This window comes from Canis aureus, chromosome X (assembly GCF_053574225.1).
Source record: "Canis aureus isolate CA01 chromosome X, VMU_Caureus_v.1.0, whole genome shotgun sequence".
In the NCBI taxonomy this organism is placed as follows: Eukaryota; Metazoa; Chordata; class Mammalia; order Carnivora; family Canidae; genus Canis; species Canis aureus.
In genome coordinates this window covers 556,759-573,087 of record NC_135649.1, presented here as the reverse complement: position 1 = coordinate 573,087, position 16,329 = coordinate 556,759, and the positions used below count along the sequence as shown (strand labels likewise).

General features: G+C 65.0%; 3 protein-coding genes across 3 annotated transcripts; 2 read left to right on the top strand and 1 right to left on the bottom strand.

The window, feature by feature from the left end:
* Nucleotides 1–1,741: 1,741 nt before the first annotated feature.
* Nucleotides 1,742–4,250, top strand: LOC144308301 (uncharacterized). Its single transcript, XM_077888637.1, has 3 exons — nucleotides 1,742–2,085; nucleotides 3,214–3,305; nucleotides 3,430–4,250. Exons 1-3 carry the CDS (start codon nucleotides 1,742–1,744, stop codon nucleotides 4,155–4,157), a joined length of 1,164 nt encoding a protein of 387 aa, XP_077744763.1. The 3' UTR covers nucleotides 4,158–4,250.
* A 900-nt stretch (nucleotides 4,251–5,150) lies between these two features.
* On the top strand, nucleotides 5,151–6,509 carry LOC144308300 (40-kDa huntingtin-associated protein-like). Its single transcript, XM_077888635.1, has one exon. It carries the CDS (start codon nucleotides 5,151–5,153, stop codon nucleotides 6,408–6,410), a length of 1,260 nt encoding a protein of 419 aa, XP_077744761.1. The 3' UTR covers nucleotides 6,411–6,509.
* Nucleotides 6,510–11,833: 5,324 nt separating this feature from the next.
* Nucleotides 11,834–14,342, bottom strand: LOC144308297 (uncharacterized). The gene is made up of 3 exons (XM_077888626.1): nucleotides 13,999–14,342; nucleotides 12,779–12,870; nucleotides 11,834–12,654 (listed from the first exon to the last, which is right to left on the bottom strand). Exons 1-3 carry the CDS (start codon nucleotides 14,340–14,342, stop codon nucleotides 11,927–11,929), a joined length of 1,164 nt encoding a protein of 387 aa, XP_077744752.1. The 3' UTR covers nucleotides 11,834–11,926.
* Between the last annotated feature and the right edge of the window lie 1,987 nt (nucleotides 14,343–16,329).

Genomic DNA, 16,329 nt, shown 5'->3' with positions numbered 1-16,329 from the left:
CTTCGATGACATGGTTGGAGCTAGAGACGCTTACGTGAAGTGAAATAAGTCAGGCAGAGAAAGACAAATGCCACGAGCTTTCACTCACAAGTAGGATTTAAGATGCAAGACAAATGAACGTAGAGCGGAAACCGGAAAACCAAGAAACAGACTCTAGAGAGAACACAGTGATGGTCAGCAGGGCGGGGGGGGGGGGGGTGGCGTAAGTAGGTGCCGGGGATGAAGGAGGCAGCTTGGGACGAGCACCGGCTGCTGTCGGTAGGTGCGAACACTGAATTCTATACCTGGAACTCATGTTACACTGTACCTTAAACAACTGGAATTTAAATAAAAATCTAGTAGAAAAACAAAAGAATTCCTTTCGCCGTACATCGCAAAGAATAAAATTAGCTGAAGATGTGCAGGAATTGGACTTGCTGAAAGGAAAACATAGCTGAAAGTCACTCGGGAGGCCCCGAATACGCGGGAAGCCCCCCCGCTCCCCCCCCCCCCCCCCCGGTGTCAGGACCTGAACGTGTCCCATCGCCGAGTCGCGCCCAGGCGACAGACAGGCCGCACCCCCTCCGGGAAGCTCCCACGCCCCGCCCTGCGCAGCCCGAGTGCAGGGGCCGCCTGGAGGGGCTCCCAGAGGGAGGGCCCCGCCCGGTCCAGGCGCACCTGCAGCGCTCCCGCCGCGCCGACCCGCCGCTGCTGGCACCGCGGGGCGGCGCTCGGGACCCGGGGGCGCGACAGGCCCAGCCCGGGGGGGGGGGGGGATCAGCTGGGCGGCCGCCTGCAGCCCGGGCTCGGGTCGGCAGCCCTGGGGGCGCGGGGGGAGCCCGCAGGCTCCACGGGGGCCCGGGTCAGCGGGCTGCACCTGCCCGAGCTCCCTGTCCCTCGGGCCCCGCCCTGCCCCTCCCTACACACGGGGGACAGTGACCCCCAGGTGCCAGGTGCCGCGGCCCAGCCGGCGCGGGGGCTCGCGAGGCCGCACCGGGAGGAGCAGGCGCGGGCCAGGGCCAGTGGGGCGGCGCGGCGAGGCGGGAGCAGGGGGCCGGGTCAGCGCGCTGCCCAGACAGCGGGTGTCGCCCTGCCGACGGGCCCCCCATCCCGCGCCCGGAGGGGCCCCGCGCGACCTTCGCCGCCGCCGCCGCGCACGTCCGCCCGCAGGTGCCCCTCGCCGCCAGGGGGGGCGCGCAGTGGGGGCGAGTGCCCCTCGATGGACGTGCAGGGCGATCCCCGCTGCCTCGGGGGGCCTATTCCTGCTCCCTCGGGGGGACGGACCCCGACTCCTGTCCCTTGGCGGAGGGACCCCGACTCCTGTCCCTTGGCGGAGGGACCCTGACTCCTGTCCCTTGGTGGAGGGACCCCAATTCCTGATCCCTTGGTGGAGGGACCCCGATTCCTGATCCCTCGGGGGGAGGGACCCCGACTCCTGTCCCTTGGTGGAGGGACCCCGATTCCCGATCGCTCGGGGGGAGGGACCCCAATTCCTGCTCCCTTGGGGGGGGACCCGGGTTCCCGCTCCCTCGGAGAACAGCCCTCCTGAGAACACGGTGCCGAGGGAACGCGGCCGGCGCACACGGCCACCTACTGGTCCCAGGGTGGCCCCTGCAGCAGGTGCCTAGCGGACGCCGAGCGGCAGGGACAGGAGGCCGAGGAGCGGTCCCCGGGGGCAGGACGGGGTGCAGGGGGCAGTGAGCGCGCGGCGGCCGGGCCGTCTGCGCGGGGCGCTGCCGCGTGTGCAGCCGAGAGGGCCGACATGTCGGGGGTGCACGTGGGGGCGCGCGAGCTCCTGCACGCTCGTGGGTGGCGCCCCATGCCGTCCGCGCGGCGCAGAGCCAGCGACTTCCCGCCTTTTCTGGCGGGCGAGGGCCGGGCCAATGAGGACGCGGTGACCTCATCAGGCCTGCGTGTCACCGCGTGCGCAGCGGGGAGGGGAGGGGGTGTCGCTTTTATACGGAGCGGGGCCTCCTCGCCCGCTGCTCAGAGCTCGGGAGCAGCCGGCCCAGCGCGCCGCACGGCGGTGCACCCCGGCGCTCCTCTCTGCGCCCCGACGCCGTCTTTCGGAAGCGCAGCCCGAGGTTGGTCTCTCCACAGCCCGAGGTTGGTCTCTCCGCAGCCCGAGGTCCGTCTTTCTGCAGCCCGAGGGCCGTCTTTTGCTCCCTCGGGCGGAGGGACCCCAATTCCCGCTCCCTTGGGGGTCCCGGATTCCTGCTCCCTCGAGGGGAGGGGCCCCGATTCCTGCTCCCTGGGGGGCCCCGATTCCTGCTCCCTGGGGGGGGGGAAGAGGCCGTTATTCCTGCTCCCTGGGGGGGGGTGCCCCGATTCCTGCTCCCTCGGGAGGAGGGACCCCGATTCCTGCTCCCTCAGGGGGAGGGGCCCGATTCCTGCTCTCTCGGGGGGAGGGACCCCGGTTCCCGCTCCCTCAGAGAACAGCCCTCCTGAGAACACGGTGCCGAGGGAACGCGGCCGGCGCACACGGCCACCTACTGGTCCCAGGGTGGCCCCTGCAGCAGGTGCCTAGCGGACGCCGAGCGGCAGGGACAGGAGGCCGAGGAGCGGTCCCCGGGGGCAGGACGGGGTGCAGGGGGCAGTGAGCGCGCGGCGGCCGGGCCGTCTGTGCGGGGCGCTGCCGCGTGTGCAGCCGAGAGGGCCGACATGTCGGGGGTGCACGTGGGGGCGCGCGAGCTCCTGCACGCTCGTCGGTGGCGCCCCATGCCGTCCGCGCGGCGCAGAGCCAGCGACTTCCCGCCAGCGGCTTTTCTGGCGGGCGAGGGCCGGGCCGGGCCAATGGGGACGCGGTGACCTCATCAGGCCTGCGTGTCACCGCGTGCGCAGCGGGGCGGGGAGGGGGTGTGTCCCTCGGATACGGAGCGGGGGGGGGGGGCCTCCTCGCCCGCTGCTGAGGGCTCGGGTGCAGCCGGCTCAGCGCGCCGCACGGCGGTGCACCCCGGCGCTCCTCTCTGCGCCCCGACGCTGTTTCAGCAGCGCAGCCCGAGGCCCGTCTCTCTGCAGCCCGAGGTCGGACTCTCTGCAGCCCGAGGTCGGACTCTCTGCAGCCCGAGGTCGGTCTCTCTGCAGCCCGAGGTCGGACTCTCTGCAGCCCGAGGTCGGTCTCTGCAGCCCGAGGTCGGACTCTCTGTAGCCCGAGGTCGGTCTCTGCAGCCCGAGGTCGGACTCTCTGCAGCCCGAGGTCAGTCTCTCTACAGCCCGAGGTCGGTCTCTCTGCAGCGCGAGGCCCGTCTCTCCGCAGCCTGAGGTCGGTCTCTGCAGCCCGAGGTCGGACTCTCTGCAGCCTGAGGCCCGTCTCTCCGCAGCCCGAGGTCGGTCTCTGCAGCCCGAGGTCGGACACTCTGCAGCCCGAGTTCGGTCTCTCTGCAGCCCGAGGTCGGTCTCTCTGCAGCCTGAGGCCCGTCTGTCTGCAGCCCTTGCCCCGTCTCTCCGCAGCCCGAGGCCGGTGTCTCTCTGTCCGCAGCCCGATGTCTCTGCAGCCCAAGCCCCATGTCCCCGCGGCCCGACGCCCGACCGTCCGCAGCCCGGGGTCTCCGCAGCCCGAGGCCCGTGGCTCCGCGGCCCGACGCCCGAGCGTCCGCAGCCCGGGGTCTCCGCAGCCCGAGGCCCGTGGCTCCGCGGCCCGACGCCCGAGCGTCCGCAGCCCGGGGTCTCCGCAGCCCGAGGCCCGTGGCTCCGCGGCCCGACGCCCGAGCGTCCGCAGCCCGGGGTCTCCGCAGCCCGAGGCCCGTGGCTCCGCGGCCCGACGCCCGAGCGTCCCCAGCCGGGCCGCAGCCGGGCCGCAGCCCGAGGCCCCGCGCCGAGCGCCGCCGAGGCCCCGCGCGCGGCTCAGGGGGAGCCGTGGAGGGCGGGCCGGCCGCCCGAGGTCGTGCCGCTCGCGCAGCGCCCGCGCGGGGCTGGCCTTCTCCGTGTGCCAGATGGAGCGCCTCCTGCGGGCCGGCCGCTACGCCAAGCGCCTGGGCGCGTCCGCCCCCATCTTCCTGGCGGCCGTCATCCAGTTCCTGACGGCCACCGTGCTGGGGCTGGCGGGCGACGAGGCCCGGCACAGGCGCACCGCGTACATCACCCCGGAGCTCGTGGACCGGGCGCTGCACAACCACGAGCTGCTCAGCGGCTTGTTCACGATGACCACCGTGTCCCAGGTGGCCCCGGCCCGGTACTAGCCGCCCCCGGCCCCTGATGCCCGCCGCCGCCCGGGGAGCCGCCGGGGGGGCTCGGTGACCCCCGCGTCCCCGCAATAAAAGGCGCAGAGACAACCAGACGTGTGCGCCTCGCTCACTGGGTGCGGGACGCGCCTCGGGGGGAGGGCGGGGGGGCGGGGGGGAGGTTGGGGTTTGGGGTTGTGGGCGAGGTTGGGGTGGGGGTGCGGGGCTCGGGGATGACGGGGGGTTGGGGTGCCCTCGGCGGTGCACGATGGGGGTGATGGAGGATTTGGGGTGTGGCGTGGGGCGCGGGTTCGTGGGTGTGGTGCGGGGTTCGGTCATGCGGTCTGGAGCATTGTTGGGGTGCAGGGACGGGGTCTGTGGCGGGGTCCGGCTGGGGTGCAGGGGTGGTGGTGGGGTCCGGCTGGGGTGCGGGGACGGGGACTGCTCGGGGTCAGGACAGGGGGTGGCTGGGCTGGGAGTGACGCTGGGGCATAGAAGACCCCCCCCCACCGCACGGGCCAGTCCCGTGGACGATGGTGTGTGTGGGGCTGGAGCTCAGGACCATGCCTGCGGCGTGGTGATGGGGTGAACGCCGGTGCAGTAACAAGCTGGCTGCGGGATGGAGGGGGACACAGCTGCCGGCGCGGACTGTTGGGGGACACAGGTGCCGGCGCGGACTCGAGGGGACAGGGCTTTGACGGAAGGCTGGGGGTCGGGGACCATCCTGACTCCGGCCAAGCGGCCTCGGGGCCAGGCGGGCCGGCGCCGCGACGTTAGCTCGGGGGCCGGCAGGGGCCGGGAGGGGCCGGGGGGCGCGGGCCGACCCGGGGTCGGGGTCGCCTCGGAAGGGCCGCGGCCGCCCAGGCCCCGCGCCGGCCCGCGCGCTCGGTTCCGTCCGGCGGGACGGCGGGGGGCGGCGCACGCATGCGCGGGGTCCGCAGGGGGGCGGGGCCCGCAGGGGGCGGGGGCCGGGGGACGCGGGCACGTCGGGCGTGCGCGCGTGCGGGCAAGATGGCGGCGGCGGCGGCGGGCGGCCTGGGCGGCGGCGGCGGCGGCGGCCCGGGCGGCGGCGGCGGCGGCGGCGGCGGCGGCGCGGGCCCGGGGCCCGAGGCCGGGGACTTCCTGGCCCGCTACCGGCAGGTGTCGAGCAAGCTGCGTAAGCGGTTCCTGCGGAAGCCGAACGTGGCGGAGGCGGGCGAGCAGTTCGCGCAGCTGGGCCGGGAGCTGCGCGCGCAGGAGTGCCTGCCGTACGCCGCGTGGTGCCAGCTGGCCGTGGCGCGCTGCCAGCAGGCGCTGTTCCACGGGCCCGGGGAGGCGCTGGCGCTGACCGAGGCCGCGCGCCTCTTCCTGCGGCAGGAGCGCGACGCCCGCCAGCGCCTCGCCTGCCCCGCGGCCTACGGGGAGCCGCTGCAGGCCGCCGCCAGCGCGCTGGGCGCCGCCGTGCGCCTGCACCTGGAGCTGGGCCAGCCGGCCGCCGCCGCCGGCCTGTGCCTCGAGCTGGCCGCCGCCCTGCGCGACCTGGGCCAGCCGGCCGCCGCCGCCGGCCACTTCCTGCGCGCCGCGCAGCTGCACCTGCCGCAGCTGCCCCTGGCCGCGCTGCAGGCGCTGGGCGACGCCGCCTCCTGCCAGCTGCTGGCGCGCGACTACAGCGGCGCCCTGGCCGTCTTCACGCGCATGCAGCGCCTGGCGCGGGAGCACGGCAGCCACCCGCTGCGGCAGCCGCCCCCGGCCCCGCCGCCGCCCGCCCCGCCGCTGCCCCTGGCCCCGCCGGCGGCGGCGTCGACCTCGTCGGCCTCGGCCTCGTCCTCGTCCTCGTCGGCCTCGTCCTCGTCGGCCTCGGCCTCCGCCCCGCTGGGCCCCGCCGCCGCCCCGGCCCTGCCCGCCGCCCTGCTGCCTGCCGCGCCCGCGCCCACGCCCGCGCCCGCCACGCTGGGCGCCTTCTCGGACGTGCTGGTCCGCTGCGAGGTGTCCCGCGTGCTGCTGCTGCTCCTGCTGCAGCCGCCGCCCGCCAAGCTGCTGCCCGAGCACGCCCACACGCTGGAGAAGTACTCCTGGGAGGCCTTCGACGGCCACGGGCCCGACGGCGCCGGCCAGCTTCCCGACGAGCTGTTCCTGCTGCTCCAGTCCCTGGTCATGGCCACCCACGAGAAGGACACGGAGGCCGTCAAGTCGCTGCAGGTGGACATGTGGCCGCTGCTCAGTGCGGAGCAGAACCACCTGCTGCACCTCGTTCTGCAGGAAGCCGTGTCCCCGTCGGGGCAGGGCGTCTGACCACTCGCGCGCGCCAGCCCCGAAGCCGCTTTCCGCCTCTGGCCCCGTGGCCTGCTGCTGCCCCGCCGTTGGACCGCGGGCCGGACCGACGGGCAGGGGCCCGGCACTCGCACCTGTCTTGCTCTTCGCCCGCCCGCCTCCACCGGACGCTGCTGGACTGCAGCCTCCCGCATCCCACAGGCTTCGTGCCGTCCCTGGCGCGGCAACCACCCCAGCATCACGGGGTCAGCCTGGAGGACTTGGCTCTCTTCCCCAAGACGGGCCACGGGACACCGAGCGGCCCCTTTACCCCTGGCCTCTTCTTGCACCCAACTCCCCTGCGGGCCCCCACCCCCACCCCCACCCTCCCGTACACCTCTGTTGCAAGTCGGACGGTTGGATGTTGCACACGCCTCTCGGTTCTGTTTTTTGTTCGTCGGGGATCTGCTTTAGCGCAGGCCGGTGTCTCTCCAGGTGCTCACCCAGGTTCTCCTTTGTTGCCCACGCCCCACGCGTACCCCTGGGGAGCACTAGATGGCACGGGCCCTCGGGGCTGCTGCCCTAAATCCACAATAAAGCCGTTCTGATGCCTCTCGCCTGCGGTTCGCCTTCCTCCGTAACGCGGAATAGCTGCTCCACCTGTCGGGAGGCAGCAAGGGGAAGAGCGGGTGGCTGTGCTTCGGGCCGCAGTGTGGTCGTTCACTCGCAGCGGTCCGTGCGCCTGCTGCTCGGGCTGTGCCGCACAGTCAATCCACAGACAACCTTGGCCGCGTGGGCCTTCCTCGGCGCCAAGGCGAATGTGTCCCGCGCAAAGCAGGGGCCCACGTTCGACTGTCGAGGTGTCTGGCGTGCCTTGGAACTCAGGGTTGTGGGCCTAGGTTCCATTCTCAGACGTGGGCCTGGGCCACGCTGGGACTTACTTGTCCTGGGCGCCTTCCCGCCACTGGTAGGTAACTCAGATGTGTTGAATCAGCGTGCTTCTGTCCTATTGCGTGGTCCTCGGCCTGCGAGACCGCGCCTTTCTTGCCCAAGAGGACAGCATCCTGTTTCAGAATCCTACATTTTCAAGGCTTTTTGGTCCAAATGTCGCGTGCAAACGTTACTAGCCGCGTGTTTTTACATTCCACTTGTCTTTAGGGGTTTGGGAGGGCCAGTGAGAACTCTCCAGAATGTAATCTCCCTCTCAGTCCTTCTGCTTTCAGAAAATGCACCCCTTAGCCTGAGGCTGTGTACGGAACCGATCTGGTGGGGTGAGGTTTAAGGACGCGGTTCGGCAGTTCTGTTTTGCCTTTAGTGTGTGTGTGTGTTGGGGGATGTGTAGGCGGTGGTCACCGTGAGTTAAGCGCCTGTAAATGGGTGGGACGGTTAGGGTAGTCCTCATGCCGCCATTTCAGCAACGGGGAAGCAGTCAGTAGGTAAGAAAATACAAAAGAGGCCCATCTGACAGACTCCGCCACCAGTCCTGCGCACTCACGTGGCTGCCTGGAAGGGTCTTTCGGAGCCCTAAAAGCCTAGTCTAACTTATTGCAACAGTGTTAGGGTGTATCCTCCTTTGTAACTTAGCTTTTTCTGGTACAATCTTCCCAACCGGAAATGTAGGCCTGGGCAGCTTTCTTACTGTCTTATGACAAGAATGCTTAGGAGTTACGGAATGTGACTGGTGATAGTATTTGGGTTTGGGTTTAAGAAAAAGCCTCCTTAGGCCTCTGGTCTAACTCCTTGCATTGAGGATATAGAGAGGTTACCAAAAACCCTGGTGTTAGGTATATGAGCAGCATTGGATTTCTCTAGAGATATAAATGAACAGAATCTTTGTATGTATAATGTGTGTGTATACTTGTATATGTGTACATATACATACATATACATATGTCTGCTTATATCTAAAAATAGATTGATTTTAAGGTATTGGTTTACATGATTGTGAAGGGTTGAAAATCTCAAAATCTGCAGGATAGGCCAGCAGTCTAGAGACACACAAAAGAAGTACAGTTGGAGTTCAAAGGCAGTTTGCAGGCTTAATGGCTAAGTTCCCTCTTCTTCCAAGGGGGTTTCTATTAAGGCTTTTAATTGATTGAGTGAGAGCTATCAACAAATGGGGACTGGTAATCCGCTTTACTCAAAGTCCACTGATTAAATGTCAAGCTCAAGTACAAAATAAGCTCACAGAAACATCAAAGGTAAATTTTGAGCAAATGTCAGGGTACAGTGGCCTGACCAATTTGACATATAAAATTAACGATCACAAGTACACCCTTTATCAACCTGGCACCCAGACCCATCTCCTTTAAAAATTCCTAGACTCGTAATAAAGATAATAACAAAGTTCTACATAGACCTGACATGGTGCGGCTATCCTGTGTACACCAAAACCACAATAACCTTTTTCCCATCATAGTATTTAAGTTTCAGGAAGTCAAGGAGAAGAGAAAATATTAAGGATCATACGTTCTTTAGTGGGAAAAGGGTTATTGTGCTTTTGACAAGTCTAAGAACCTACCAAAATGGAAAATTGAAATGTGCTCAACATCTCTCATCATTAGTTATTTGCAAACTAAAACCACAATGAGGTATCACTATATATGTACCTGGTGTAGAATGGCTAAAGCTAACCAGCTGACACCACTGAATGTAGGCAAAAATACGGAACAACTGGGACCCTCACACATACTGGGAGTGTAAAATGATACAAACACTGGAAAACAGCTAAGCAATTTCTTATAAAGCTAGGTATACATTTGACACTTCCACTTTAGGAATTATCCAAGAGAAATGAAAACATTTACACACAAAACCTTGAACACAAACCTTCATAGTAGCTATATTCATGATAATAAAAAACTAAACAGGCCATTTTTGATCAGAGTTTGAATATATAAATAAAGTGTAGTTTATCAATAAAACTAAATAACAATGATGGAAAGGAATAGGTCATTGATATGTGCAAAAATATGGATAAATCTCGAGGCTTCACTGAAAGTACTTGCATGTCTTATTCCATTTATTTGAAGTTCTAGAATAAGCAAAACTAATATATGGTGGGGAAAAATAAGATCAGTGGTTGCCTATAGGAAATGAGGGTCAGGCTAATTGGGAAGCGGGCTGAGGAACTTTTCATATGATTTAGTAGTTCAAATCCTTAGTGTTCACCCTAGGGAAATGAAAATTCATGTTTATACAAAAGCTATCCATAAATGTTTATAGCAGTTTATTCAAGATTCCCCAAACCTGGAAACCAAAATGTCCTGCACTATGCAAATGATCAAACAAAATGTGGTATATCCATATAATGGAATAAAACTTGACAATAAAACACAACTATTGATACATTCTAGATAAACAATCTAGATAAGCCTCAAAAATATGTTGAGTGACAGGAGCCAGTTTCGAAGGTGACATACTGTATGAATTATATACACAAGTTGTTCTGGGAAAGGCTATTCCACAGAGAGGGAGAACAGAGCAGTGGTTGTTCAAGATGAGGTGAGGAAAGGGTTTGACTAGTGCTTAGAGTTTACTCCAGAATACTGCCGCTTCAACAACATGCAGGAGTCGAGCAGACGCTAGCTTACCCTCAAGGACGTGCTCTGGATGACAGCCGAGTCACAAGTAGGCCTAAGCACGGGTAGGACTTTCCCAGTCTCCCCAGTGTTAAACAGTCTCTCCTGCGTGCTGGCTCCTCCCTTTACGGGTCCCTTAGGACTCCCACAGAGCTTACCAAATCACCACTCTTCTTTTTGTTTTGAAGTGCTCAATCCAGCCTTAGCCCAGAAACCCCAGAAACTTTTCACCCATGAACTTATTAGTAAAGGCATATGCTCCACGGCCTGCTGCCCCCTCTGCACGTGCCCTGCCGAGACCTCCCCATGTGTCACTCCAGACATGCTGTGCACCTCTTCAAGGAGGTACGAGTGATATACTTCTCTGCTTCCCTTTCCCTTTCACTCTTGGTTGAACTTCGGCTCATCGTCCAACACCCTTCCCTGGGGCTCCCCTCAACAAGTGTTAATTCAACAAAAATCATGACAACTAAAAAGGGACTGGGGTACCAAACTAGACTTTTGGGTTGATGGAGCTGTTCATGTCCTGATTGTGGTGGTGGATACACACATTTCTCCAAGTATTAAATTCACAGAATGGGGCTCCAAAGAGGTTGATTTCACTGTATGACATAAAAATACTAAATAAGAAATGTAAAAGAAATAATAGTATCACAGACTGTAAATAGTACCAACCCAAACTCTTAGTAAATTCTTACTCTAGGGCAGCCCGGGTGGTGCAGCGGTTTAGCACTGCCTTCAGCCCGGGCATGATCCTGGAGACCCGGGATCGAGTCCCACGTTGGGCTCCCTGCATGGAGCCTGCTTCTCCCTCTGCCTGGTCTCTGCCTCTCTCTCTCTGTCTCTATGAATAAATAAAATCTTAAATAAATAAATAAAATTCTTACTCTAGCAGAACTCTATTTTTATAAATCATAAAATGTATTTTTATATATCATATATCCACATATGTATGCATATACGATTTTACATGTTTATCTCTCTTTAGCTCTTCCAATAACAATCTAAAATGGAGGCCACGTATTCTGTTCCCATTATAAAAATGAGCGTATTAAAGTTCCAGTAAAGCACCAGTACCTAGCAGGAAAGTTGTAGCAATAAAATTCCTAATAAAATTGAAACTACATAGGGCGTAAAGAAATAACAATAACTAAAAAGACGTAGGTCTCACACTCAGCCATTACTCTGGCTTTAAGACCCAATGGCCTGATGCAAGTTACAGACCCATGTGCACATCAAGGGGTCTGGGGGAAAACCCTTCCCAGGGGCAAAGCTCATAAGCCAGAAGGTTGTGGCCAGAGGCCTCACACTGTGCTGTGCCCTTGTCCAGGCAAATTCTAGACTGGGGACCGGCGGCTGTTACACCTGGTCCTGGACTCCAGCCCCACACGCGCCATCGTCCTCGGGACCGGCCGTGCGGTGTGTGTGGGGGTCTTCTATGCCCCAACGTAACCCCCAACCCGGCCAACCCTGCCCTGACCCCGAGAGAAGCCGGTCTTGGGTGTCATCGCGGACTCTGAGCCGACCCCGCACCCCAGCCGGACCCCGAGCAGTCCCCGTCCCCGCACCCCAGCCGGACCCCACCACCACCCCTGCACCCCAGCCGGACCCCGCCACAGACCCCGTCCCTGCACCCCAACAATGCTCCAGACCGCATGACCGAACCCCGCACCACACCCACGAACCCGCGCCCCACGCCACACCCCAAATCCTCCATCACCCCCATCGTGCACCGCCGAGGGCACCCCAACCCCCCGTCATCCCCGAGCCCCGCACCCCCACCCCAACCTCGCCCACAACCCCAAACCCCAACCTCCCCCCCGCCCCCCCGCCCTCCCCCCGAGGCGCCGTCCCGCACCCAGTGAGCGAGGCGCACACGTCTGGTTGTCTCTGCGCCTTTTATTGCGGGGACGCGGGGGTCACCGAGCCCCCCCGGCGGCTCCCCGGGCGGCGGCGGGCATCAGGGGCCGGGGGCGGCTAGTACCGGGCCGGGGCCACCTGGGACACGGTGGTCATCGTGAACAAGCCGCTGAGCAGCTCGTGGTTGTGCAGCGCCCGGTCCACGAGCTCCGGGGTGATGTACGCGGTGCGCCTGTGCCGGGCCTCGTCGCCCGCCAGCCCCAGCACGGTGGCCGTCAGGAACTGGATGACGGCCGCCAGGAAGATGGGGGCGGACGCGCCCAGGCGCTTGGCGTAGCGGCCGGCCCGCAGGAGGCGCTCCATCTGGCACACGGAGAAGGCCAGCCCCGCGCGGGCGCTGCGCGAGCGGCACGACCTCGGGCGGCCGGCCCGCCCTCCACGGCTCCCCCTGAGCCGCGCGCGGGGCCTCGGCGGCGCTCGGCGCGGGGCCTCGGGCTGCGGCCCGGCTGCGGCCCGGCTGGGGACGCTCGGGCGTCGGGCCGCGGAGCCACGGGCCTCGGGCTGCGGAGACCCCGGGCTGCGGACGCTCGGGCGTCGGGCCGCGGAGCCACGGGCCTCGGGCTGCGGAGACCCCGGGCTGCGGACGCTCGGGCGTCGGGCCGCGGAGCCACGGGCCTCGGGCTGCGGAGACCCCGGGCTGCGGACGGTCGGGCGTCGGGCCGCGGAGCCACGGGCCTCGGGCTGCGGAGACCCCGGGCTGCGGACGGTCGGGCGTCGGGCCGCGGGGACATGGGGCTTGGGCTGCAGAGACATCGGGCTGCGGACAGAGAGACACCGGCCTCGGGCTGCGGAGAGACGGGGCAAGGGCTGCAGACAGACGGGCCTCAGGCTGCAGAGAGACCGACCTCGGGCTGCAGAGAGACCGAACTCGGGCTGCAGAGTGTCCGACCTCGGGCTGCAGAGACCGACCTCGGGCTGCGGAGAGACGGGCCTCAGGCTGCAGAGAGTCCGACCTCGGGCTGCAGAGACCGACCTCAGGCTGCGGAGAGACGGGCCTCGCGCTGCAGAGAGACCGACCTCGGGCTGTAGAGAGACTGACCTCGGGCTGCAGAGAGTCCGACCTCGGGCTGCAGAGACCGACCTCGGGCTACAGAGAGTCCGACCTCGGGCTGCAGAGACCGACCTCGGGCTGCAGAGAGTCCGACCTCGGGCTGCAGAGAGACCGACCTCGGGCTGCAGAGAGTCCGACCTCGGGCTGCAGAGAGTCCGACCTCGGGCTGCAGAGAGACGGGCCTCGGGCTGCGCTGCTGAAACAGCGTCGGGGCGCAGAGAGGAGCGCCGGGGTGCACCGCCGTGCGGCGCGCTGAGCCGGCTGCACCCGAGCCCTCAGCAGCGGGCGAGGAGGCCCCCCCCCCCCGCTCCGTATCCGAGGGACACACCCCCTCCCCGCCCCGCTGCGCACGCGGTGACACGCAGGCCTGATGAGGTCACCGCGTCCCCATTGGCCCGGCCCGGCCCTCGCCCGCCAGAAAAGCCGCTGGCGGGAAGTCGCTGGCTCTGCGCCGCGCGGACGGCATGGGGCGCCACCGACGAGCGTGCAGGAGCTCGCGCGCCCCCACGTGCACCCCCGACATGTCGGCCCTCTCGGCTGCACACGCGGCAGCGCCCCGCACAGACGGCCCGGCCGCCGCGCGCTCACTGCCCCCTGCACCCCGTCCTGCCCCCGGGGACCGCTCCTCGGCCTCCTGTCCCTGCCGCTCGGCGTCCGCTAGGCACCTGCTGCAGGGGCCACCCTGGGACCAGTAGGTGGCCGTGTGCGCCGGCCGCGTTCCCTCGGCACCGTGTTCTCAGGAGGGCTGTTCTCTGAGGGAGCGGGAACCGGGGTCCCTCCCCCCGAGAGAGCAGGAATCGGGCCCCTCCCCCTGAGGGAGCAGGAATCGGGGTCCCTCCTCCCGAGGGAGCAGGAATCGGGGCACCCCCCCCCAGGGAGCAGGAATAACGGCCTCTTCCCCCCCCCCAGGGAGCAGGAATCGGGGCCCCCCAGGGAGCAGGAATCGGGGCCCCTCCCCTCGAGGGAGCAGGAATCCGGGACCCCCAAGGGAGCGGGAATTGGGGTCCCTCCGCCCGAGGGAGCAAAAGACGGCCCTCGGGCTGCAGAAAGACGGACCTCGGGCTGCGGAGAGACCAACCTCGGGCTGTGGAGAGACCAACCTCGGGCTGCGCTTCCGAAAGACGGCGTCGGGGCGCAGAGAGGAGCGCCGGGGTGCACCGCCGTGCGGCGCGCTGGGCCGGCTGCTCCCGAGCTCTGAGCAGCGGGCGAGGAGGCCCCGCTCCGTATAAAAGCGACACCCCCTCCCCTCCCCGCTGCGCACGCGGTGACACGCAGGCCTGATGAGGTCACCGCGTCCTCATTGGCCCGGCCCTCGCCCGCCAGAAAAGGCGGGAAGTCGCTGGCTCTGCGCCGCGCGGACGGCATGGGGCGCCACCCACGAGCGTGCAGGAGCTCGCGCGCCCCCACGTGCACCCCCGACATGTCGGCCCTCTCGGCTGCACACGCGGCAGCGCCCCGCGCAGACGGCCCGGCCGCCGCGCGCTCACTGCCCCCTGCACCCCGTCCTGCCCCCGGGGACCGCTCCTCGGCCTCCTGTCCCTGCCGCTCGGCGTCCGCTAGGCACCTGCTGCAGGGGCCACCCTGGGACCAGTAGGTGGCCGTGTGCGCCGGCCGCGTTCCCTCGGCACCGTGTTCTCAGGAGGGCTGTTCTCCGAGGGAGCGGGAACCCGGGTCCCCCCCCAAGGGAGCAGGAATTGGGGTCCCTCCCCCCGAGCGATCGGGAATCGGGGTCCCTCCACCAAGGGACAGGAGTCGGGGTCCCTCCCCCCGAGGGATCAGGAATCGGGGTCCCTCCACCAAGGGATCAGGAATTGGGGTCCCTCCACCAAGGGACAGGAGTCAGGGTCCCTCCGCCAAGGGACAGGAGTCGGGGTCCCTCCGCCAAGGGACAGGAGTCGGGGTCCGTCCCCCCGAGGGAGCAGGAATAGGCCCCCCGAGGCAGCGGGGATCGCCCTGCACGTCCATCGAGGGGCACTCGCCCCCACTGCGCGCCCCCCCTGGCGGCGAGGGGCACCTGCGGGCGGACGTGCGCGGCGGCGGCGGCGAAGGTCGCGCGGGGCCCCTCCGGGCGCGGGATGGGGGGCCCGTCGGCAGGGCGACACCCGCTGTCTGGGCAGCGCGCTGACCCGGCCCCCTGCTCCCGCCTCGCCGCGCCGCCCCACTGGCCCTGGCCCGCGCCTGCTCCTCCCGGTGCGGCCTCGCGAGCCCCCGCGCCGGCTGGGCCGCGGCACCTGGCACCTGGGGGTCACTGTCCCCCGTGTGTAGGGAGGGGCAGGGCGGGGCCCGAGGGACAGGGAGCTCGGGCAGGTGCAGCCCGCTGACCCGGGCCCCCGTGGAGCCTGCGGGCTCCCCCCGCGCCCCCAGGGCTGCCGACCCGAGCCCGGGCTGCAGGCGGGCGCCCAGCTGATCCCCCCCCCCCCCCCGGGCTGGGCCTGTCGCGCCCCCGGGTCCCGAGCGCCGCCCCGCGGTGCCAGCAGCGGCGGGTCGGCGCGGCGGGAGCGCTGCAGGTGCGCCTGGACCGGGCGGGGCCCTCCCTCTGGGAGCCCCTCCAGGCGGCCCCTGCACTCGGGCTGCGCAGGGCGGGGCGTGGGAGCTTCCCGGAGGGGGTGCGGCCTGTCTGTCGCCTGGGCGCGACTCGGCGATGGGACACGTTCAGGTCCTGACACCGGGGGGGGGGGGGGGAGCGGGGGGGCTTCCCGCGTATTCGGGGCCTCCCGAGTGACTTTCAGCTATGTTTCAATTTTGATTTATTTTTGTTTTCTGTGTGAGAAAGTGCTCCAGGTCCATCTACCGCACACGGCTGTCCGCTTCTCCCCACACCATTTCTGGAACAGAGTCTCTCTCTTTCCATCAGTCGGGCTTTCCCGCTGGGTCAAAGACTGACCATAGAATTCAAGGCCCGTTTCTGGGTTCTCTATCCTGTTCCATGGATCCATGTGTCTGCTTTGTGCGAGCACCTTACTGTCCTGATCACAACAGGTTATAATATTACTTGAAGTCCGGAATTGTAATGCCTCCAGCTTTTTTTTTTTTAAGACTTTATTCGTTTATTCATCACACACACGCAGAGACCCAGGCAGAGGGACACGCAGGCTCCATGCAGGGAGCCCAACATGGGTCTCGATCCCGGGTCCCCAGGATCATGCCCTGGGCTGAAGACAGCACTAAACTACTGAGCCACCCGGGCTGCCCCCTGCTTTTCTTTTAAAAGGTTGCTTTGGCTATTCGGGTTCTTTTATGGTTCCATATAAATTTCACTATTTTTTCTTCTACTTCTGTGAAAAATGCTGTTGGTATTTTGACAGGAATTACATTAAGTGTGTAGTTGTTTGGGGTAATATATTTTTTATTTTGATCATATCTGTTCCTCCAAACTCTGAGCATGGAATGTATTCCATTTCTTTGTGTC